This window comes from Coregonus clupeaformis, chromosome 7, assembly GCF_020615455.1.
Source record: "Coregonus clupeaformis isolate EN_2021a chromosome 7, ASM2061545v1, whole genome shotgun sequence".
In the NCBI taxonomy this organism is placed as follows: domain Eukaryota; kingdom Metazoa; phylum Chordata; class Actinopteri; order Salmoniformes; family Salmonidae; genus Coregonus; species Coregonus clupeaformis.
Window position 1 is genome coordinate 33,294,704 of NC_059198.1, and position 24,615 is coordinate 33,319,318.

Consider the following 24,615-nt stretch of genomic DNA (forward strand, 5'->3'; position numbering starts at 1 on the left):
GTAGTACTTGAAATGGCGTACTGCTGCCACGACAGCCAAAAGCTCCCCTCCTTGTCACGCAGTAGCGTTTTCCAGCCTTATCAAAAGTTCTGCTGTAATAAGCTACTACGTGCTCCCCGTCAGAACCACGCTGAGCCAGCACGGCCCCCAAGCCCTCATTGCTTGCATCGGTGTCCAGAATAAACGGACGGTTTGGGTCTGGTGAGGACAGGACAGGGGCCTCCACCAGGGCACGTTTGAGGGCCTCAAACGCCCGCTGGTGCTCTTCGGTCCACTGAAAGACAGTGTCCTTCTTGAGAAGGTGGTTCAAAGGAGCTGCTATCCCCGCAAACCCTTTCACAAACCTACGATAGTAGGATGCCAGACCCAGGAAGCTCTTAACCTCTTTTTTTTTCCTTTGGAATTGGCCACCCCCTCACAGCCTCCACTTTGTCTGGCAACGTGCTGATACCCTCACCACCCAGCTGATGACCCAGGAACGCCAACTCCCTTTGCATGAAATGGCACTTTTCCGGGTGTAATTTTAGCCCCGCCCCGAGATCCTCTCCAGCACTTCGCCTAAGTGCCCCCAGTGCCCCCTCAAACGACGTGCCGTGTACCAATATGTCGTCTAGGTACACGACACACTCGTCTCTCGGAACCCCCGCCAGCACTCTGTCCATGAGCCTCTCAAAGGTGGCAGGAGCATTACAAAGCCCGAAGCACAGCACCTTGAACTGCCAATGGCCCCTATCCGTGGAGAAGGCCGTTTTTCACGTGCCCCAGGCGAGAGGGGCACCTGCCAGTAGCCACTGCGCAGATCAAGGGAAGAGAACCACGAGGACCCTCTGACGTGGTCTAGCGACTCATCGATCCTCGGTATGGGGTAAGAGTCTTTAATGGTGACAGAATTTAGGCCCCTGTAGTCCGCACAAAACCTAAGTTTACCCCCCTTTCTTAGGCACCATGACGACCGGCGCGGACCACGGGCTGTCTGATGGCTCAATGAAATCAGCCCGCAACATGTCAGCAATAGCTGTGGCTGCTGCTTCCCTCTTGGCAAGGGGAATGCGACGGGGCCGAATTTTAATGGGTTGGTTGTCCCCAGTGTCGATGTCGTGCTGAACCAGGTGCGTTTGCCCTACCTCATCTTCCCCCCAAGCGAAGCTATCTTTAAAGTCAAACAGCAGCTGCTTTAATTGTCTCTGTTGTCCCTCGTCCAGACCTTGACAGTTTTTCAGCCACACAGCCTCAACGGCGTCGATAACTTCCTCCTTCCCCCGTCGGGCTGATGGGGTGAAGGAGCCAGTGTGTTTTGGGCTACTGGGATGCCTGTGCTTGCACCATTATGGGGAGTGAAGGTCGTTGCCGCCGGAGACAGCTGCTGGGATGGAACAACGACCAAGGGAGCAGCCGGGACGACCAGTGGAGTTTCGGCAAGCTTGGAGGAAGACGGAGGGACAGCCCTGCCCCCTGCTGGCCCTCCCGTAGGCGACATTCCCACTGTGGGCCCCCCGACAGCCTCAAAGTGCCCGAAGCTAAGTCCAACTGAGCCCCACAGTTTTTCAAAAAGTCCATTCCTAGTATACAGGGGTCCTGTACCGCTGCTACCCACACCGGACACCCCACAGTTCTCCCCCCACAGTCACAGACACCCGACACTTCCCTAACATGGGGGCTAGCTCCCCCGTGACAGTCCGTAGCTGGACAAAGGTCGGCTCCACCCGCACCCCAACAGGTAGTATGTCTGGTCTCACCAGGGTTACTGTAGAGCCCGTGTCGACCAGGGCCAAACATTCCACCCCCTCTACCTTGACGATGACATTGCAGAAGTCCCCAATGGTGGTACGTCCCACCACAACTACCGGACTAGGAAACACGTTGGCACTACACCCTGGGGAAGCAGGTCCCCACCCTCTTGCCTGCACTGCTGGGTACATCTTCTGCTTACTGTGGGTTCGGGGGCGGAGGAATGGGCCCGCGCTGCCCCCTGCGCGAGAACCCGCTGTCGTTTCCCTGTTGACTGGAGAATCTGCCACACTCCCGCTGAATGTGGCCAGTCTGGCCACAACCCCAGCAGACAATGGAAGTTGAGCTGACACTGCGATGTTGTCTGGAGCCCTTCTCAATGACAAGCGAAGCGGTCTTGACTAACCCTCCCAACTCGTCGACCCACTCTGGTTTGGTGACCCCCAGCACCCCGGCCGCCGCTGCTCTCACCTCTGGTTGACTGGCAACCTCCACTCTCACTCCCTCACCCCAGATCAGCTCCCTCTTCCTGGCTATCTCCACTGCAGCCCGCAGAGATGCTGGGTCCGACATCTGCACATGCTTACCCAGTTCGGTGGAGGAGAGCGCTCTAATGAAACTGTCCCGTGCCAGCTCGTCTTGCACCCCAATCGACATATTTGCATAAGCCCGCCTGGTCAGGCTCAGAATATCACTTGCCAACGCCTTTAATGATTCCCCCCTGAAGTCTCTTTTTGTTATTCAGTTCAATCCGCAGCATGTTGGGCTGTGCATCGCTGCCGAAACGGCCCCCAATGCCTCCACTAGCGCACCGTAGTCGCCCCTCTCGTCCGGGGCTAGCGTTAGCAGGCATTCCGACGCCTCCTCTGACAGGCTCAGGGCAAGCTGTAACCCTTTCGTCTCGTCAGACCACCTCCCGGCTCTAGCCAACAACTCGAATTGAGTGAAAAAAACTTCCCATTTACCTTGTCCATTGAACTTTGGAAGTTTAGCCGCTACCGTGGCTAATGGCAATAGGGGCGCTGCCATCTCTGTTTACATAAGGAGGTCCAGCCATTTCGCACGCGGTGACGTCGATATCTCCGTCGCCGTGACGTCTGTTCTGGTCGAGCGGTTTGAAGGAAAACCCGCCCGTTCTGCCATCTTGCTGACTGACAATTTAACTCCCGCCATGTGGCTCTCCAGCTCCTCTACAGCCGTCCTCGCCTGACCCTCCCGACCGGGTACACCCGAGCCCCCAACGGCCACTTTGTCCGACTCTTCCTTAACTTTCCGCCTCGCCCCGATCATCCTGACCGTAGATGCGAGTCACGCTAACGCTAACCACGGCCTATACTGAAACAGCTAACTCGCCTAATCTCGATCTATCCCGTCGTTCGAAAGCACTTCTGACACCAATGTAATGACCCAGCTGGGTCATAAAGTAAAAGAGAGACGGGCACCAGGTGTACAGGCAGAACACAGGTTTATTCCTAAATGGGCTATTGTTCAGGCCACAACCCACGCCGCTAAACCTCGAACATACACAAATAGAACATGTCAAAATCAAGGGTCCCGAACCGAAGAGAAGAGATATGAGACCGTAACCCCTATTTAATCATTCCCAAAATCCCGCGGGATTACCCATCATACCCCCCAACCTTTCCATCTGTCCTGGCATATTTAACCCCTGCTAGTACCCATGAGAACGATAACACATCCATGAACACAGAACACAATACAGGGTCGTTACAGTACATTGCTAACTTGTCCCTAGCAACGCTCTCATGTGATCCTCATTTATAACGGTTGCGTAGATTTTACAGTAATCTGCTCGCGCATTTTCTGAAAAGACTGTGCACGCACACACATATTGAGATTTATAGACGTGATAGCGATGTTGTGTTTCCATAAGTGGATGAATTGGTCTAATTTATGTATGGTAAAGCTTCAGCCTTAGCTATCTCTTCCAATTCAAATGAACTCGAAAAAAAGTAAATGATGACATTTTTATTGTTTTGTGTGACTACAGCTAATTGAGCGAGGAGTCAAAGGGGACAAACCGCCCGTCCGGCTTCGGTTGGGTCATTATAATTCAAAAACAATGCTTTCTAAATTATAAACTGGGTGGTTCGAGCCCTGAATGCTGATTGGCTGAAAGCCGTGGTATGACAACATTTCTAATTACGTCGGTAACCAGTTTATAATGGCAATAAGGCACCTCGGGTTTGTGGTAGGCTATATATACAAAAGTAGTATGTGGACACCCCTTCAAATGAGTGGGATTCAGCTATTTCAGCCAAACCCTGTTGCTGACAGGTGTATAAAATTGAGCACACAGCCATGCAATCTCCATAGACAAACATTGGCAGTAGAATGGCCTTACAGAAGAGTTCAGTGACTTTCACCATGGCACCGTCATAGGATGCCACCTTTCCAACAAGTCAGTTTGTCAAATTTCTGCCCTGCTAGAGCTGCCCCGGTCAACTGTAAGTGTTGTTATTGTGAAGTGGAAACATCTAGGCCACACAAGCTCACAGAACGGGATCACCTAGTGCTGAAGCACGTAGTGTGTAAAAATCATCTCCTCGGTTGCAACACTCACTACCGAGTTCCAAACTGCCTCTGGAAGCCACGTCAGCACTGTTCGTCGGGAGCTTCATGAAATGGGTTTCCATGGCCAAGCAGCCGCACACAAGCTCACCATGCGCAATGCCAAGTGTCGGCTGGAGTGGTGTAAAGCTCGCCGCAATTGGACTCTGGAGCAGTGGAATCGCGTTCCCTGGAGTGATGAATCACGCTTCACCATCTGGCAGTCCGACGGACTATTCTGGGTTTGGGGGATGTCAGGAGAACGCTACCTGCCCCAATGCATAGTGCCAACTGTAAAGTTTGGTGAAGGAGGAATAATGGTCTGGGGCTGTTTTTCATGGTTCGGGCTAGGCCTCTTAGTTCCAGTGAAGGCTATATACAGGCTATATACAAGGAGTACCGGGTGATTGATTGAGGTAATATGTACTTGTAGTTTTGGTTAGGTGATTAATTGAAGTAATATGTACATGTAGGTAGGGGGTGAAAGTCCGGGTAGCCTTTTAATTAAATGTTGTGCAGTCTTATGGCTTTGGGGGGGAAGCTGTTCAGGAGCCTTTTGGTCCTAGACTTGGCGCACCAGAACTGCTTGCCATGCAGTAGCAGAGGGAACAGACTGTGGCTGGAGTCTTTGACAATTTTTAGGGCCTTCCTCTGACACCACCTGGTATAGAGGTCCAAGATGACAGGGAGCTCGGCCCCTGTGATGTACTGGGCCGTACACACTACCCTCTGTAGCGCCTTGCGGGCGGATGCCGAGCAGTTGCCATACCAAGCGGTGATGCGTTGTTGGGCGGCAGGTAGCTTAGTGGTTAAGAGCGTAGTGCCAGTAACCGAAAGGTCGCTGGTTCTAATCCCCGAGCCGACTAGGTGAAAAATCTGTCGATGTGCCCTTGAGCAAGGCACTTAACCCTAATTGCTCCTGTAAATCGCTCTGGATAAGAGCGTCTGCTAAATGACTAAAATGCTAAATGTAAATGTTGTAGGCCTATAGGCTATTTCGCGAGTATGAAACTATCATAGTCAGAATAGGTGCAGAATTTATTTTGCAATGATCATGGAAATTAAATAAATAATAGGAAAATGGATGCCTAGTTCTAATTATTTTAGAATGCAAAGATATAATATATAGATTTTCGCTCTTCTCACTAACGGCAAATTATTGCATTTTGTTAATATATTTATCTACCAGTTTTTTTGTTATGAATAAGAGTGTCATATATTCCTGCACAAGTGTACTTTTGCCTTCTTGCAATGCAGTACTTTAACCACTAAAAACGGTTTCTACGCATGCTCTAAAGCTTGTGGGAGGATAAGCACATTCTCATGTCATGTTCAGTTTTTATAAATGCCAACTTTTGTGTGAAGTGGCATGTCTTCGGACAAATTCTGTGCGTAAGCAATTTTTATAAATGAGGCCCCTGTTGACAGCCTTTGCCCATGTTTGGCCCAGCTAATAACGCTTAGAAATGAAAACTTAGCCTATGTAGCTAACTAACTAGCTAGCTACTATAATGCCATATCTTCTAATAACAGTGCTTGGACATGTTAGATTCGAAATAAACAGAGTAAAACTCACGGACGACAAGTAAAGCTCAAACCAAGTTTATTCACCCACTGGGTCACACAGCTGCATAAGACAAAAATATGTTTCCACCATCACAAGTATTTATACCCCCCTTTAGGCGGAGTCTCCTCCTTTTCTAGGCAGGAAGATAAGTGATGTGGGTAATAAACTGTTCCTTCTCCCTTCATGTGACCTGACCTGACCTCGGCCCACATTCCTCACTAATCCACAGCCATCCACCCTTATCAGTGACCGCAACCATGCGATTGCCTTTTCCCTTACTTAGTAACATTCCAAGCCCCTGGCTCTTATCCAACCTCCAGTGACCCCACCATATACATTCCTCATACATGTACCCATTAAGTTCTAGTATAGCAAGTATTTCAAACTAGAACCCAACAGACCTAAGAAGTAGACTTTTGGATCTTGTGAAGATTCTTCCAGATTAATATCTTGCTCTTTCTTCGTAGAACAGAAGATGGAGGCAGACTCGTCTCTCCTGAGCTCGGAGATGGATCTGCAACAGCAAGAAGAGCTCTACCAACAGCTTTTGCTACAGGTTTGGATGAATGTGTTAAAAGCAATTTAAAGTGTGCACCTTATGAAAGATGAACAGGATTGACATCAAATTGCTGCCAAGAGGGCATACACATTGGGTAGGCCCAAAGTCAAATATGACTCTGGCCTACAGTGCCTTCAGAAAGTATTCTCATCCCTTGACTTTTTCCACATTTTGTTGTGTTACAAAATGGGATTACAATGTTTAATTGTCATTTTTTTGTCAACGATCTACACAAAATACTCTAATGTCAAAGTGGAAGAAAAATTCAAACATTTATACAAATATATATGAAAAATTAAATGCTAATATACCTTGATTAGATAAGTATTCAACCCTCTGCGTCAATACATGTTAGAATCACCTTTGGCAGCGATTACAGCTTTGAGTCTTTCTGGGTAAGTCTTTTAAGAGCGATGCACACCAGGATTGTACAATATTTGCACATTAGTCTTTTAAAATTAATCAAGCTCTGTGAAGTTGGTTGTTGATCATTGCTAGACAGCCATTTTCAAGTCTTGCCATAGATTTTCAAGCTGATTTTAAGTAAAAACTGTAACCAGTCCACTCAGGAACATTCAATGTCATCTTGGTAAGCAACTCCAGTGTATTTGTCCTTGTGTTTTAGGTTATTGCCCTGCTGAAAGGTGAATTTGTCTCCCAGTGTCTGTTGGAAAGCAGGCTGAACCAGGTTTTCCTCTAGGATTTAGCCTGTGCTTAGCTCTATTCCATTTCTTTCTATCCTAAAAACTTCCTAGTCCTTGCCGATGACAAGCATACGCATAACATATTTTTATTCTGTACAGGCTTCTTTCTTTTCACTGTCATTTAGGGTAGTATTGTGGAGTAACTACAACGTTGTTGATCCATACCCAGTTTTCTCCTTTCACAGCCATTAAACTCTGTAACTGTTTTAAAGTCACCATTGGCCTCATGGTGAAATCCCTGAGTGGTTTCCTTCCTCTCCGGCAACTGAGTTAGGAAGGACGCCTGTATATTTGTAGTGACTGGGTGCATTGATACACAATCCAAAGTGTAATTAATAACTTCACCATGCTCAAAGGGATATTCAATGTCTGCTTTTTTTTACCCATCTACCAATAGGTACCCTTCTTTGCTAGGCATTGGAAAACCTCCCTGGTCTTTGTGGTTGAATCTGTGTTTGAAGTTCACTGCTCAACTGAGGGACCTTACAGATAATTGTGTGTGGGGAACATAGATGAAGTAGTCATGTTAAACACTATTATTGCACACAGAGTAAGTCCATACAACTTATTATGTGACTTGTTAAGCACATTTTTACTCCTGAACTGATTTATGCTTGCCATATTGACTCAAGACATTTCAGCTTTTGATTAATTTGTTAAAAATTCTAAAAACATAATTCCACTTTGACATTATGGGGTATTGTGTGTAGGCCAGTGACACAACATCTCAATTTAATCCATTTAATAGTCAGGCTGTAACACAACAACATTTGGAAAAAGGCAAGGGATGTGAATACTTTCTGAAGGCACTGTATATATTGCCATGTGTTAAAGTAAATCCACATAATGTAGCTAAGTGAGGAATCTTACCTATTTTCAGCCATTTGTGATGTTGGTTTGACAGCTTCTATCAAGATTATGACTTGCTTTGGCTCTCAATTAAGCTAGAGATGAGGGCCTAGGTTAAATGCATTTGTGGCCATCCCAATTGTTCTTCAACCATGAGCATAGGAAGGATGAAGTGAATGTGTAATTGAGCTGTAGCTCTTGAAATTAGAAAAACAACTGTTGAGAATTGTAATTTTAGCATCATACCCGAACTGTGCTTCCGCAGAGGTAGGGGAGCCAGTAGGCCAGAGGTGGATGAACGCAATGCCCTCGTTTGGGTGTAGGGACTGATCAGAGCCTGAAGGTACGGAGGTGCCGTTCCCCTCACAGCTCCGTAGGCAAGCACCATGGTCTTGTAGCAGATGCGAGCTTCAACTGGAAGCCAGTGGAGTGTGCGGAGGAGCGGGGTGACGTGAGAGAACTTGGGAAGGTTGAACACCAGACGGGCTGCGGCATTCTGGATGAGTTGTAGGGGTTTAATGGCACAGGCAGGGAGCCCAGCCAACAGCGAGTTGCAGTAATCCAGACGGGAGATGACAAGTGCATGGATTAGGACCTGTACCGTTTCCTGTGTAAGGCAGGGTCGTACTCTGCGAATGTTGTAGAGCATGAACCTACAGGATCGGGTCACCGCCTTGATGTTAGCGGAGAACGACAGGGTGTTGTCCAGGGTCACGCCAAGGCTCTTTGCACTCTGGGAGGAGGACACAACAGAGTTGTCAACCGTGATGGCGAGATCATGGAACGGGCAGTCCTTCCCCGGGAGGAAGAGCAGCTCCGTCTTGCCGAGGTTCAGCTTGAGGTGGTGATCCGTCATCCACACTGATATGTCTGCCAGACATGCAGAGATGTGATTCGCCACCTGGTTATCAGAAGGGGGAAAGGAGAAGATTAATTGTGTGTCGTATGCGTAGCAATGATAGGAGAGGCCATGTGAGGATATGACAGAGCCAAGTGACTTGGTGTATAGCGAGAATAGGAGAGTGCCTAGAACTGAGCCCTGGGGGACACCAGTGGTGAGAGCACGTGGTGCGGAGACAGATTTTCGCCACGCCACCTGGTAGGAGCAACCTGTCAGGTAGGACGCAATCCAAGAGTGAGCCGCGCTGGAGATGCCCAACTCGGAGAGGGTGGAGAGGAGGATCTGATGGTTCACAGTATCAAAGGCAGCAGATAGGTCTAGAAGGACGAGAGCAGAGGAGAGAGAGTTAGCTTTAGCAGTGCGGAGAGCCTCCGTGACACAGAGAAGAGCAGTCTCAGTTGAATGACCAGTCTTGAAACCTGACTGGTTTGGATCAAGAAGGTCATTCTGAGAGAGATAGCAAGAGAGTTGGCTAAAGACGGCACGCTCAAGAGTTTTTGAGAGAAAAGAAAGAAGGGATACTGGTCTGTAGTTGTTGACATTGGAGGGATCGAGTGTAGGTTTTTTGAGAAGGGGTGCAACTCTCGCTCTCTTGAAGACGGAAGGGACATAGCCAGCGGTCAAGGATGAGTTGATGAGCGAGGTGAGGTAAGGGAGAAGGTCTCCGGAAATGGTCTGGAGAAGAGAGGAGGGGATAGGGTCAAGCGGGCAGGTTGTTGGGCGGCCGGCCGTCACAAGTCGCAAGATTTCATCTGGAGAGAGAGGGGAGAAAGAAGTCAAAGCATAGGGTAGGGCAGTGTGAGCAGGACCAGCGGTGTCATTTCACTTAACAAACGAGGATCGGATGTCGTCAACCTTCTTTTCAAAATGGTTGACGAAGTCATCCACAGAGAGGGAGGAGGGGGGGAGGGGGAGGAGGATTCAGCAGGGAGGAGAAGGTGGCAAAGAGCTTCCTAGGGTTAGAGGCAGATGCTTGGAATTTAGAGTGGTAGAAAGTGGCTTTAGCAGCAGAAACAGAGGAAGAAAATGTAGAGAGGAGGGAGTGAAAAGATGCCATTTCCGCTCGGCTGCCCGGAGCCCTGTTCTGTGAGCTCGCAATGAGTCGTCAAGCCATGGAGCAGGAGGGAGGACCGAGCCGGCCGGGAGGATAGGGGACATAGTCAAAGGATGCAGAAAGGGAGGAGAGGAGGGTTGAGGAGGCAGAATCAGGAGATTGGAGGGAGAAGGATTGAGCAGAGGGAAGAGATGATAGGATGGAAGAGGAGAGAATAGCGGGAGAGAGAGAGCGAAGGTTGGCGACGGCGCATTACCATCTGAGTAGGGGCAGAGTGAGTAGTGTTGGAGGAGAGCGGGAGAGAAAAGGATACAAAGTAGTGGTCGGAGACTTGGTGGGGAGTTGCAGTGAGATTAGTAGAAGAACAGCATCTAGTAAAGATGAGGTCAAGCGTATTGCCTGCCTTGTGAGTAGAGGGAGAGGGTGAGGTCAAAAGAGGAAAGGAGTGGAAAGAAGGAGGCAGAGAGAAATGAGTCAAAGGTAGACGTAGGGAGGTTAAAGTCACCCAGAACTGTGAGGGGTGAGCCATCCTCAGGAAAGGAACTTATCAAGGCGTCAAGTTCATTGATGAACTCTCCAAGGGAACCTGGAGTTTGTTGATTAACCATGTCTATCCCATAGTCCACTGAACAATCAAATGGTTAAAATCTAACAGAGCCATTTCCTGGCACTGTTTCAGGCCTCTTCTTGTCATGTTGTGATAAACTATTTAACCATACATTTTTAGCTTGTCATGATGTAATTAACTATGCTTAAATGGAAAATCTGCATTGAACTAATTTGATTCTCTCTTTTTTTCTCTCTCTCGCTCGTCTTACTCTCTCTCTCTTTCTCTTTTAGACGATGGGAAAAATGCAAAGTGAAAATCCTCCTGATTCTAGAGTCATTCGGCCACAGCCTGGTCAGTCTCCCTTTCCACACACACACACACACACACACACACACACACACACACACACACACACACACACACACACGTAAATAACAGCTGTGTGTGTGTTGAATCCGTAGGTCTGTGTGTGAAGACTCTCACCCTGCCTGACAAACGGAAGGTATTTGTCAACATCTGTCAGTCTGCTGCCGTCCCGCCCCCGCCCCACCTCTCCAGGGAGGCACTAGTGGAGCTCCTCGAATCAGAAGACCCCACAGGATACAGAGTACCCATGAGCATCGGAGAGGCCCACACAGAGGTGGACAACAGTGAGTGAATGGCTACTTTCTGAGGATGTCTTGACTTGACAGTTAATGCAGTTTCTGTATTTTGATCATGGAGTTCCGAACATATCATGCGTCTACACCTACACTACCGGTCAAAAGTTTTAGAACACCTACTCATTCAAGGTTTTTTCTTAATTTTTTTACTATTTTCTACATTGTAGAATAATAGTGAAGACATCAAAACTATGAAATAACACATATGGAATCATGTAGTAACCAAAAAAGTGTTAAACAAATCAAAATATATTTTATATTTGAGATTCTTCAAATAGCCACCATTTGCCTTGATGACAGCTTTGCACACTCTTGGCATTCTCTCAACCAGCTTCACCTGGAATGCTTTTCCAACAGTCTTGAAGGAATTCCCACATATGCTGAGCACTTGTTGGCTGCTTTTCCTTCACTCTGCGGTCCAACTCATCCCAAACCATCTCAATTTGGTTGAGATCAGGGGATTGTGGAGGCCAGGTCATCTGATGCAGCACTCCATCACACTCCTTCTTGGTAAAATAGCCCTTACACAGCCTGGAGGTGTGTTGGGTCATTGTCCTGTTGAAAAACAAATTATAGCCCCACTAAGCCCAAACCAGATGGGTTGGCATATCGCTGCAGAATGCTGTGGGAGCCATGCTTGTTAAGTGTGCCTTGAATTCTAAATAAATCACAGACAGTGTCACCAGCAATGCACCCCCACACGATAACACCTCCTCCTCCATGCTTTACGGTGGTAAATAGACATGCAAAGATCATCCGTTCACTCACACTGCGTCTCACAAAGACACGGCGGTTGGAACACAAATCTCACATTTGGACTCCAGACCAAAGGACAAATTTCCACCGGTCTAATGTCCATTGCTCGTGTTTCTTGGCCCAAGCAAGTCTCTTCTTCTTATTGGTGTCCTTTTAGTAGTGGTTTCTTTGCAGCAATTCGACCATGAAGGCCTGATTCACACAGTCTCCTCTGAACAGTTGATGTTGAGATGTCTGTTACTTGAACTCTGTGAAGCATTTATTTGGGCTGCAATTTCTGAGGTGCAGTTAACTCTAATGAACTTATCCTCTGCAGCAGAGGTAACTCTGGGTCTTCCATTCCTTTGGCGTGCCTCATGAGAGCCAGTTTCATCATATAGCGCTTGATGGTTTTTGCGACTGCACTTGAAGAAACTTTCTTGACATTTTCCATATTGACTGACCTTCATGTCTTAAAGTAATGATGGACTGTCGTTTCTCTTTGCTTATTTGAACTGTTCTTTCCATAATATGGACTTGGTCTTTTACCAAATAGGGCTATCTTCTGTATACCCCTCTACCTTGTCACAACACAACTGATTGGCTCAAGCGCATTAAGAAGGAAATCAATTCCACAAATTAACTTTTAAGAAGGCACACCTGTTAATTGAAATGCATTCCAGGTGACTACCTCATGAAGCTGGTTGAGAGAATGCCAAGTGTGCAAAGCTGTCATCAAGGCAAAGGGTGGCTATTTGAAGAATACATTTTTTTGGTTACTACATGATTCCATATGTGTTATTTCATAGTTTTGATGTCTTCACTGTTATTCTACAATGTAGAAAATAGTCAAAAATAAAGAAAAACCCTTGAATGAGTAGGTGTTCTAAAACTTTTGACCGGTAGTGTACATTTAGATGTGTCTACCTGGTCCACATTGTGTCCGGATTCACTTTTCCCGCGCTATATTCAAATGCCAGTATGCATTCTGCAAACGATGGAATAGGCAACAATTGCTAATAACACAACAACAACAACAACAACAACTTGATAGCAGTAGCTAACTAATGTAGCTAGCTAGCTAGCCAGATAACCTCTGTAGCTAGCCAGCTAGCTAGCAAAGCTAAAGGGATAGCAAAAGGGTTAGCATAACTGTAGCCGGAGAAGGCGGAAGTGGGGGTGCAGACATTTCTGTATTTCATTTTCAACAAATTAGAAAAAAAATCTAAAAATATGTTTTCACTTAGTCATTATAGTGTATTGTGTGTAGATGGGTGAGAACAAAATGATATTTAATCCATTTTGAATTCAGGCTGTAACACAACAAAATGTGGAATAAGCCAAGGAGTATGAATACTTTCTGAAGGAACTGTAAGTGTAAGTTGTAGACATGCGCTGATTCTCTACGCTTCTCCCGATGTGTGCACTCGTACACTGCCCCTCTTGGATTTAAGAATGGACTGGTGTGAGGAATATGGTGGAAACTATCTCCAGCCTTCCTTGCTTTTCAAAGCAAGAGTGGAGGGAAGGAGTGCACACTTCTGGAGAACAGTAGAGAATTGGAACGCAGCCATGTAGCCCAATATTCCTGCATGACTTCCTCTCCTTGTTTAATATTCTCCTTTAACCCGCTTCACTTATCCCTGAAGTGTGCACTTGTACCAGAACAGTTTTTCCCAACCATTAGTTATTTTTTCACCCAAACCTTTACCCTAAATCGGGGTTATTCAATCGGCTACACCATATACAGTATAGCAAAATAAATGCTGCAGTAGCTGTTTTCAAAGTTTTTCTGTCGTTTTGTTTCATAGTTGGTTACTAATCACACAAAGAACTACGAATCTTACAATATATCCCACCTCGCGCTATGCGCAGCAACAAACTGCCTGGCAGGGGAGCTGTGCGCACTGTGATTGATTCATTTTTAGAAGCGCTGTGCACAGGCATAAAAGTTGGTCTAATTTACTTGAAAGTCTAGTAAAGTGAGACTTTGTCCTTGTTTCTTGTCAATTTACATTGCTTAGGTTGTTTTTCAATGTTTGAATTTGCTTCAACTGCTACTAGTCAGAATCTCACAGGCACACTGTCACTGATGACTAGAGCTGCTCGAATGCCCCTCATGGCCACGGTAACCTTCTGCCCTTAAAGGGGCAGCTGAACATTTTTGTCTCATCTGTGATATTTTGGTTAAAAGACTCAGTCACAAAAATATGAACTATAATGTAGCAATATACCACATAACTTTTAACTAGTAACACATTTATTGGTTTAGAAACATTACAAAGCATTCTCATCTTTTTTTGTTATGTAAAGAAATGTGAGTGGCTGGTGGACCAAAAAGTTAGTTTCAGGCCCTGAACTGACTTATTGCGGATAAAAGGCTGTGCGTGATGACATGGTGCACATAATAACTTTTGCATGTCAATTCTCATGTACCTAGTTCTCAAGTTACATCAGTTTTCAACTCTACTGATGATTTTGTCACAAACTGTTGCATTATCAGTGCATTCGGAAAGTATTCAGACCCGTTGACTTTTTCCACATTTTGTTACGTTACAGCCTTATTCTAAAATTGATTAAATAGTTATTTTCCCCTCATCAATCTACACACAATATCCCATAATGACAAAGCAAAAACAGGTTTTAAAACCCCCCTGAAATATTACATTTACATAAGTATTCAGACCCTTTACTCAGTACTTTGTTGAAGCACCTTTGGCAGCAATTACAGCCTCAAGTCTTCTTGGGTATGATGCTACAAGCTTGGCACACCTTTCTTTTTTTTTCTTTTTTTTTCACCTTTATTTAACCAGGTAAGCCAGTTGAGAACAGGTTCTCATTTACAACTGCGACCTGGCCAAGATAAAGCAAAGCAGTGCAATAAAAACAACACAGAGTTACATATGGGGTAAAAAAACAAAGTCAAAAATACAACAGAAAATATATATACAGTGTGTGCAAATGTAGCAAGTTATGGAGGTAAGGCAATAAATAGGCTATAGTGCAAAATAATTACAATAGTATTAACACTGGAATGCTAGATGTGCAAGAGATTATGTGCAAATAGAGATACTGGGGTGCAAAAGATCAAAATAAATAACAATATAGGGATGAGGTAGTTGGGTGGGCTAATTTCAGATGGGCTGTGTACAGGTGCAGTGATCGGTAAGGTGCTCTGACAACTGATGCTTAAAGTTAGTGAGGGAGATAAGAGTCTCCAGCTTCAGAGATTTTTGCAATTCGTTCCAGTCATTGGCAGCAGAGAACTGGAAGGAATGGCGGCCAAAGGAGGTGTTGGCTTTGGGAATGACCAGTGAGATATACCTGCTGGAGCGCAGACTACGGGTGGGTACTGCTATGGTGACCAATGAGCTAAGATAAGGCAGGGATTTGCCTAGCAGTGATTTATAGATGGCCTGGAGCCAGTGGGTTTGACGACGAACATGTAGTGAGGACCAGCCAACAAGAGCGTACAGGTCACAGTGGTGGGTAGTGTATGGGGCTTTGGAGACAAAACGGATGGCACTGTGATAGACTACATCCAATTTGCTGAGTAGAGTGTTGGAGGCTATTTTGTAAATGACATCGCCGAAGTCAAGGATCGGTAGGATAGTCAGTTTTACGAGGGCATGTTTGGCAGCATGAGTGAAGGAGGCTTTGTTGCGAAATAGGAAGCCGATTCTAGATTTAACTTTGGATTGGAGATTCTTTATGTGAGTCTGGAAGGAGAGTTTACAGTCTAACCAGACACCTAGGTATTTGTAGTTGTCCACATACTCTAGGTCAGACCCGTCGAGAGTGGTGATTCTAGTCGGGTGGGCGGGTGCCAGCAGCGTTCGATTGAAAAGCATGCATTTAGTTTTACTAGTGTTTAAGAGCAGTTGGAGGCTACTGAAGGAGTGTTGTATGGCATTGAAGCTCGTTTGGAGGTTTGTTAACAGTGTCCAATGAAGGGCCAGATGTATACAAAATGGTGTCGTCTGCGTAGAGGTGGATCTGAGAGTCACCAGCAGCAAGAGCGACATCATTGATATACACGGAGAAAAGTGTCGGCCCAAGAATTGAACCCTGTGGCACCCCCATAGAGACTGCCATAGGTTCAGACAACAGGCCCTCCGATTTGACACACTGAACTCTATCTGAGAAGTAGTTGGTGAACCAGGCGAGGTATTTGAAGAGTTTCTCCCATTCTTCGCTGCAGATCCTGTCAAGCTCTGTCAGGTAGGATGGGGAGTGTTGCTGCACAGCTATTTTCAGGTCTCTTCAGAGAAGTTTGATCAGGTTCAAGTCCGGGCTCTGGCTGGGCCACTCAAGGACATTCAGAGACTTGTCCCGAAGCCACTCCTGCGTTGTCTTGGCTGTGTGCTTAGGGTCGTTGTCCTGTTGGAAGGGGAATCTTCACCCCAGTCTGAGGTCCTGAGCACTCTGGAGCAAGTTTTCATCAAGGATCTCTCTGTACTTTGCTCCGTTCATCTTTGCCTCGATGCTGACTAGTCTCCCAGTCCCTGCCGCTGAAAAACATCCCCACAGCATGATGCTGCCACCACCATGCTTCACGGTAGGGATGGTGCCAGGTTTCCTCCAGACGTGACGCTTGGCATTCAGGCCAAATAGTTCAATGTTGGTTTCATCAGACCATGCACTGTCAACTGTGGGACCTTTATATAGACAGGTGTGTGCCTTTCCAAATCATGTCCAATCAATTGAATATACCACAGGTGGACTCCAATCAAGTTGTAGAAACATCTCAAGGATGATCAATGGAAAGAGGATGCACCTGAGCTCAATTTCGAGTCTCATAGCAAAGGGTCTGAATACTTATGTAAATAAGGTATTTGTTTTTTTATTTTTAATACATTTGCAAACATTTTTAAAAACCTGTTTTTGTCATTATGGGGTATTGTGTGTAGATTGCCGAGGATTTTTATTTATTTATTCCATTTTAGAATAAGGCTGTAACGTAACAAAATGTGGACAAAGTCAAGGGGTCTGAATACTTTCCGAAGGCACTGTATACACAATTATGCCCATTCTGGGCCTGGCATGGGTAGTCTACCTACATGATGAGATAATTATGGATGAGAGAGATTATATTTTTTTGTCAAAGGCAGCCAAGCATCAATCATCATGTCACCAGAATAAGACCCCTCGATATTTATTATAACTTTTTTAAACTATATAAAAATAGCTTACATAAAGCCAACAAAAACATTGCATCCTGCAGGAAGAAAATATCCTGATAAAAATAAATAACCTATAAATCAAATTAGGTACGCGTGGCCTATCTGCAACGAACTTGAAACATTGTATCAACTATCAAATGGGTCCGACCCTAAGCTCGCCCTAGCAAACTTGGAACATTGTATAAAATATTCTGGGGCCCTCAGAGTTTCCGTGCAAGCGATAAGAAGTAATCAGGTATTTTATGACGTTTCCACTGGATCAGAGCATTACATTTTTCCCTTTCATGCAGAATGGTTATCAAAAGGGAGAGAGATTTAAAATATTTTTCTAATACATTAAGGAACTATTGTCATTCTCAATGGATTCTAAAAACCGACTTTGTTTACTTGCTGTTTGAGGTGAAGAAAAAATTACTGAGAAGCTCCACAGCTCATTAGTGGTGGTGAATTAAGACAATCATAAATACTTTTAGACATCCCCAAATGGGCACATTTATAGGCCTACATTTGCGCGCAGGTCAGGTAGCCTAGGCCTACTTCAATATGCGTAATCAGGTGCGTGTCCTTACTCAATATTGACAGGAGCACTCCAAACAAAAGACAATTAATAAATTGACAAAACTCGTAAATGGAATGAAATAAACCAAAACTTGTTTCTCACAAGTATAGCATGGGTTGTGAGCTCTGCAAACAACATGTCCACTCCGACAATGGGACTGGTAAACGACTTTAATAATAATATATATTGAATGCATTACCAGAAATTACCGTAACCAAACAAACATTGTACATTTGAAATGATGGGAATTAACGGTAAATGTAGTACTGGTGATATGTAATGGGGAATTGATAGACACTAACAATCAAAGGGCAAACAATTCACACAATGAAGTGATGAAACAATTAATTAATTAATTAATATGCAGTTCCAAAAATAGTTTGGTGATCAAGAACATTAACTGTTTACTTTGTAAGCTCACCCGCAATGGAGCATCAAGCAACAATTAGGCCTACTAGCATAGGCCTACTGTTTTTTTGGTATGTCAAAATTGCCATAGACAAAGTACCCATTTGTCATAGTGCCTTCAGAAAGTATTCATACCCCTTGACTTATTCAGCATTTTCTTGTGATACAGCCTGAATTCAAAATGAATGAAATGCAGATATATATAATTTACATAAGTATTCACACCCCTTTGCTGTGGCACTCCAAATTGAGCTCCGGTGCAGACAATTTCCTTTGATCATCCTTGATGTCACTACAACTTGATTGGAGTCCACCTGTAGCCAATTCAATTGTTTGGACATGATTTAGAAAAAAACACCTGTGATGGTCTCCATCATTGGGAAATTGAAAAAATATGGAACTGCCTAGAGCTGGTCGAACGACCAAACTGAGCAACCGGGCAAGAAGGACCTTGGTCAGGGAGGTGACCAAGAACCCAATGACCACTCTGACAGAACTACAGAGTTCATTGGCTGAGATGGGAGAACCTGCTAGAAGGGCAACAGTCTCTACAGCACTTCACAATCTGGCCATTATGGGAGAGTGGCCAGACGGAAGCCACTCCTGAGAAAAAGGCACATGACAGCACGCCTGGAGTTTTCAAAAAGGCAAGTGAAAAACTCTGAGGGTGGGTTGCACCAACATGGATTAACTCTTAAACTGGGTTAAATCAAGGTTTATCTATTAATCTTGTTGCACCAAATTTTAAACCTAGATTTTAAATTAATCCTAGTTAAATTAAATCATTCCTCTAATCTAAGTTTAGTTTTCACTTTAAACCTAGATTTATTTTAAGCCTGTTGCTAAATTTAGATTGGAGATTAATTCTAAACTGCCACTTGAGGTGGTTTAACTGATAAAATGGCAGCATATCTACTGTGGAGAGACCAAAACAACAGAGTTCCTCAGAGAATAATTAGAGACTGGTTAAATCCTGTTGAATTTTATGATGATAATGAGTTTAAGGCGATACCGCTTCTCCAAGGTCTGTAATGCAACTGGAAAGAAAGGTTGGACCAACCATTAAGCATGGGAGTGATAGGAACGCGGCTGTACCCCCACTACTTCAGCTCTTGGTGACCCTATGGTTCTACGCAACTGGATGTTTCCAGATGGTGGATGGGGACCTTTTTGGACTCCACAAGTCAACCGTCTGCAGGATTATAGTCAGTGTCCAGTGCTATTGCCAGTCTGAGGAATCAGTACTTAAGTTTCAAGCCTACAGAGGAAACAGCAGCTGGATTTTACAGGAGAGCTAGATTCCCGGGTGTACTAGGGGCAATAGACTATACACACATTCCTATTCCCAACCCTGGTGGTGAGAATGGAGAACTATTCCGTAATTGGAAAGGTTACTGCTCACCAACATCGTAGCTAGATGGCCAGGATCCACCCATGACAGCATAATCTTTGACAATAGTTGTCTGTGTGCAATGCTGGAAAGAGGGGCATATGAAGGCCACCTACTAGGTGACAATGGATATGCCTGTCATGAGTACCTTATACTCCCCTTTTAAACCCCCAGACACCTGAAGAGAGAGAATACAACACCTCTCATATCCTGGCAAGAGGTCTCATAGAGAGAGATTTTGGAGTGTGGAAAAAAATATTCCTGTGCCTAAAGGAGGGGCTCCGCACGAAGATAGACACTACACTGACAATCATTATTGCAGTGGCAGTTCTGTATAACTTTGGCAAGAGACAAGGAGACGAGCTACCTGAGGAGGACCTACCTGAGGAGAATGCAGAAGATGGCCAGGTGCAACATGCTGCCAATGCAAATGGGAATGCTGTGAGGAGAACTTTGATTGAGAACCATTTTGCAGCCTAAGGTTTATAAAATGTAACATTGGTAACATGTAAAAAGCAATATTATATTTTGATCGACACATACAATTCCTAATTAGGCTATCTGTATTCAAAAGTATTATTTAGACTTTGTTATTCTCAATACCATACAGGGTGGAACTGGAAGCACCAGAACACAAGAGTGGGGACAAGACAGGAGGACACCAAATTGCTTGGGAAAGCATTGTTTTAATAAATAATTGCTTAAATAAATAAAAAGATCAGCATTCTTTACTCAGTGGGCATTTGTTTCCCTGAAGGAGTTTCTGTTTCTGAATTTGCAGTAGCTCTTTTTGTAAATTCAGGACCTCAATCTGCAGTAGATTTTTCTCTCTCTCCAGCTCCAAAACATAAATATGAGCTTGGTTCATGTCAGTTCTGGGGCGTTTGCTTGGCCTGTCTGGTGTTTTTGCTGCTGGTTCAAGATCCAGGCAATGCTGTTTCTCCACGGCACAGGGTGTCAGCTCAACTAAAGCAAAGGAAAGAAAGAAAATTAACTCATTATTAGTAGGCTATTTACGTACAACAATTGAATTGGGGCTTATGATATGCCCAGCCTTGGTACGAATGATGATGTTATGCAACATGCTGTAATGGGCATGATAACGGTAACATTGTAGTGAAGTAGCATTAACGTTAGTTTTAACGTGCATTATAGTAATTGATATTTACCAGTTATTTATGCGTACTAAATATTGGTGGGTCGAGTTGTCCGTCGTCATTATAGGGGTTAAGGAGAGGGGCAAACTGCTGGGAATCATCTCACATATCTTCTGGGAGAGAGGATCAATTCCCTTGGACGGAGGCTCGGTCTGAAATAGCCCCCGCCTCTCCTTTGCCGCATCCTTTTTGGCTTTCGCTTTTAATTTTTTCCAGCATGCCTTCATACGATTTTGGTCCCTCTTCTCTTTTAATCCGTGTCGATCCATTAAATCTGTCGCATAAAATGGCCCAGGTGTCTTCCTTCTTTTTGACAGTCGTGTTGTCTGTCTTTTTATCCTCCAGTACGTTACTAAATTCCTCCATCAGCTCCGACAAGGTTTTTTTTTTAAGCAGAGAAATTTGAACTGCTTTGACGTGCCATGATCAGGTGGCTAGCGGACAAATTAATTAATGGCTAAATAAGTAATGACAATAAAAAAAAATATATGCTCGCTAACTTGGTTTATAAACTAACTAGCTAGCTACAGTAGCTACATTAGCTAACAAAATAGTTTTCTGTCTAGTACTGGTAAATAACGGAATTTATTTCAAATCAGCCAACCCATGAGAACCTTTCACAATGGAGTTGCGGTAGTTCTAACGTTACATTGTTATTATTTTATCAAGGAACAGCAACTTTGTGGCCTCATTTGTCAAGTAGGCTAGCTAGTTCATTTCAACTCACGAAATACCTCTTATATTGGTGTGACGTCACTCATCATAGTTTAAAACCGTTAATCATAGATTTACTGATACAGATTTAAAATTAATTGGTGCAACACATCTCTGATTTTAATTATAAACCTAGATTTACAAAACCTAGATTAGCTCTAATCCTAGATTAATAAAAAAAAATGGTGGTGCAACCCACCCTGAGAGCATAAGGCAAAAGATTCTGTGGTCAGATGAGACAAATTGAACATTTTGGCCAGAATGCAAATGTCTGGAGAAAACCAGGCACAGCTCATCACCCGTCTAACACCGTCTCTGAGCACGTCAACCAGCCTTGCCTTCTGCTGATTTCATGCCCCTACGACTGCTACAAGGCCCCTATTTTACAATTACATAATCAAAATGTGTTGTGGACAAAATAATGAAAAGGCTGGTCTGGTAGCCTCAGTAAATAAAGAGTTTCAGTCATTGCATGTATAGATATTTTTTTTACTTGACTTGAGACTAAAAAACGTGTGACTTGACTTGCTCTTAGAATGCACGACTTGGACTTGACTCGAGACTCGACCTGTTCTACTTGGGACTCGACTTGAGACTCTGACCTTGTGACTTGAGACTTGCTTGTGACTCGAATAATAGTGACTTGGTCCCACCTCTGGTTCTGTCCTGTCCCCACAGACTCCCAAGGCTGCACAGCCTATGACGTGGTCATCAGTGAAGAGTTCTTCCAGAAATGCCAGGTGTGTGTGTTTTTGCGCATTTGTTTGCGTGTGTGTGCGGGGGTGTGTGTGTAACTCCTGTTTGTGTGTTTTTTAGAAGGATCCTCTATTCCAGCAGTTTCTGATCGCTGTGTCATTAGAGGGGCTGGAGAACAAATACAACCTGGAGCTCAGCCGAGGTGTGTGTGTGTGCGCCTGTATCTTTAGTGTGTGTAAGCTTGAATATGGATCTATTTAATTTTTTCATGTCTGTGTCTTGGTGTGTGTGTGAGCATTAATCAGACACGTGTTCTGTGCCAGATGAGGTAATATCCCTCAGTTTTTCTCCTTACTTCATGTTTATTTCTCTCCTTCCCTCCCAGACTGGAAGGTTCTGAAGAACAGGAAGTTTCTGGGCTCTGTGAACGAACAGAATATTCGCACCAAGAGCAAACCTGTGATTCAGGAAATAGACCCCAAGTATGTTTTCGCTTGCTCTTTCTTTCTCCCGCTCTCATTCTTTCTTGCGCGCGCTCTTTCTTTCTTGCACTCTCATTCACACACACACACACACACACACACACACACACACACACACACACACACACACACACACGTCACTCAAAACTCACTTCTGTTATCAATACTTCACCACTAGAGGGTGGTGTAGAGTTAGCTACAGTCTGTATGTGGAAGAGTTCAATCTCCTCTCTCTCCCTCCCTCCCCCTTCAATCACTCTTTCTCTCTCAATCTCACTTTCCACAGGGATACTCACACACCCCCAGAACCAGCCAAACGGTAGGTCTGTCTGAGTTGTCCACTGTGGATTTGATTGTCACATACCAAACTGGAACATATTTATTTTCTCCTTCTTTCTCACTCTTGCTCTAACCCACCTCTCTCTCCCTCTCCTCTCGTCTCATCTCCTCTCCTCTCTCCATCCATCTCCAGGCCAGAGTTCTGTCTGCTGGTGGAGCCCCCTGTAGGTGATCCAGAGTTTCTGATAGCAGAGATTCAGCTGCCTGGAGTGGTGAGACACAAGCCCAGTCCTAAACACATCCCTCTCCACCTATACTCTGTGTTTAACCTCTTCCCCTTCCCCTATAGCAGGGGTGTCAAAGTCATTTTGCCCCAGGGGCCGCATTCGGAGGGCTGCACAGAAAATCGGTTATATTTCCTCACCTTCAAAATGTGCAAAGAATAGTCCTCTATCCATTGTTTTTGGAATTTTCGATGCTCCCTGACTATCTAGTGATTATTAGCGAGCTGGACAGTCAAGAAACTGTATGAATGTAGGTCCATTATCATTTCTACACAGTTTCGATTTGGTTTTAGTCATTTTAAAGTATATTGAGTTTGTTTTTTATTTAACTCAAACCACCCGGGGGCCGGATTACACCCCCTCGCAAGCCATATCATATCATTAGCATTTATACCGTTTCGACACCCCTGCCCTGTAGACTATGTCCTAAACGCATCCTTCACCACCTATACTCAAACCGTTTCCTCACCCTGTATCTATATACTTTATTCTTAATTCCATATACTCAATGTGTTAAACTGTTTCCTCACTCCCTCCCTATACTCTATGCCAGTGTTCTTCTTAGCTGGTCCTGGGGACCCACAGGATGTGCTGGGGTTTGTTCCAGCCCAGCACCAACACAGCTTTTTCAAATAATTATCCAATCAACATACAGTGCCTTTGGAAAGTATTCAGACCCCTTGACTTTTTCAACATAAAATGGATTAAAAATATATATATCCTCAGCAATCTACACACAATACCCCATAATGACAAAGTGAAAAACAGGTTTTTAGAAATTTTTGCAAATGTATTCAGACCCTTTGCTTTGAGACTCGAAATTGAGCTCAGGTGCATCCTGTTTCCATTGATCATCCTTGAGATGTTTCTACAACTTGAATAGAGTCCACCTGTGGTACATTTAATTGATTGGACATAATTTTAATTGATTGGACATAATTTGGAAAGGCACAAACCTGTCTATATAAGGTCCCACATTTGACAGTGCATGTCAGAGCAAATACCAAGCCATGAGGTCGAAGGAATTGTCCATAGAGCTCCGAGACAGGATTGTGTCGAGGCACAGATGTGGGGAAGGCTACTAAAACATTTCTGCAGCATTGAAGGTCCCCAAGAACACAGTGGCCTCCATCATTCTTAAATGGAAGACGTTTGGAACAACCAAGACTCTTCCTAGAGCTGGCCGCCCAGCCAAACTGAGCAATCGGGGGAGAAGGGCCTTGGTCAGGGAGGTGACCAAGAACCTGATGGTCACTCTGACAGAGTACTTCTGTGGAGATTGGAGAACCTTCCAGAAGGACAACCATCTCTGCAGCACTCCACCAGATGGACGCCACTGAATACCAAGCGTCACGTCTGGAGGAAACCTGGCACCATCCCTACGTTGAAGCATGGTGGTGGCAGCATCATGCTGTGGGGATGTTTTTCAGCAGCAGGGACTGGGAGACTAGTCAGGATCGAGGCAAAGATGAACGGAGCAAAGTACAGAGAGATCCTTGATGAAAACCTGCTCCAGAGCGCTCAGGACCTCAGACTGTGGCGAAGGTTCACCTTCCAACAGGACAACGACCCTAACCACACAG

The 24,615-nt window shown here is 44.8% G+C and overlaps 1 protein-coding gene across 4 annotated transcripts in view; it reads left to right on the forward strand.

Moving 5' to 3' along the window:
* Positions 1 to 24,615, forward strand: part of pih1d1 (PIH1 domain containing 1) — a 28,925-nt gene that overhangs the window by 2,458 nt on the left and 1,852 nt on the right. The window contains exons 1-9 of one of the 4 annotated variants that reach the window (XM_041880949.1): positions 3,671 to 3,701; positions 6,334 to 6,422; positions 10,774 to 10,834; positions 10,945 to 11,133; positions 21,970 to 22,031; positions 22,108 to 22,189; positions 22,373 to 22,469; positions 22,756 to 22,788; positions 22,942 to 23,020. In XM_041880949.1, coding sequence (XP_041736883.1) covers positions 3,686 to 3,701; positions 6,334 to 6,422; positions 10,774 to 10,834; positions 10,945 to 11,133; positions 21,970 to 22,031; positions 22,108 to 22,189; positions 22,373 to 22,469; positions 22,756 to 22,788; positions 22,942 to 23,020 — 708 coding nt within the window. In that variant the 5' untranslated portion in view covers positions 3,671 to 3,685. Of the gene's footprint in view, positions 1 to 3,670; positions 3,702 to 6,333; positions 6,423 to 10,773; positions 10,835 to 10,944; positions 11,134 to 21,969; positions 22,032 to 22,107; positions 22,190 to 22,372; positions 22,470 to 22,755; positions 22,789 to 22,941; positions 23,021 to 24,615 lie in introns of those variants that run through there. The other 3 variants (XM_041880950.1, XM_041880951.1, XM_041880952.1) reach the window with 3 other exon arrangements.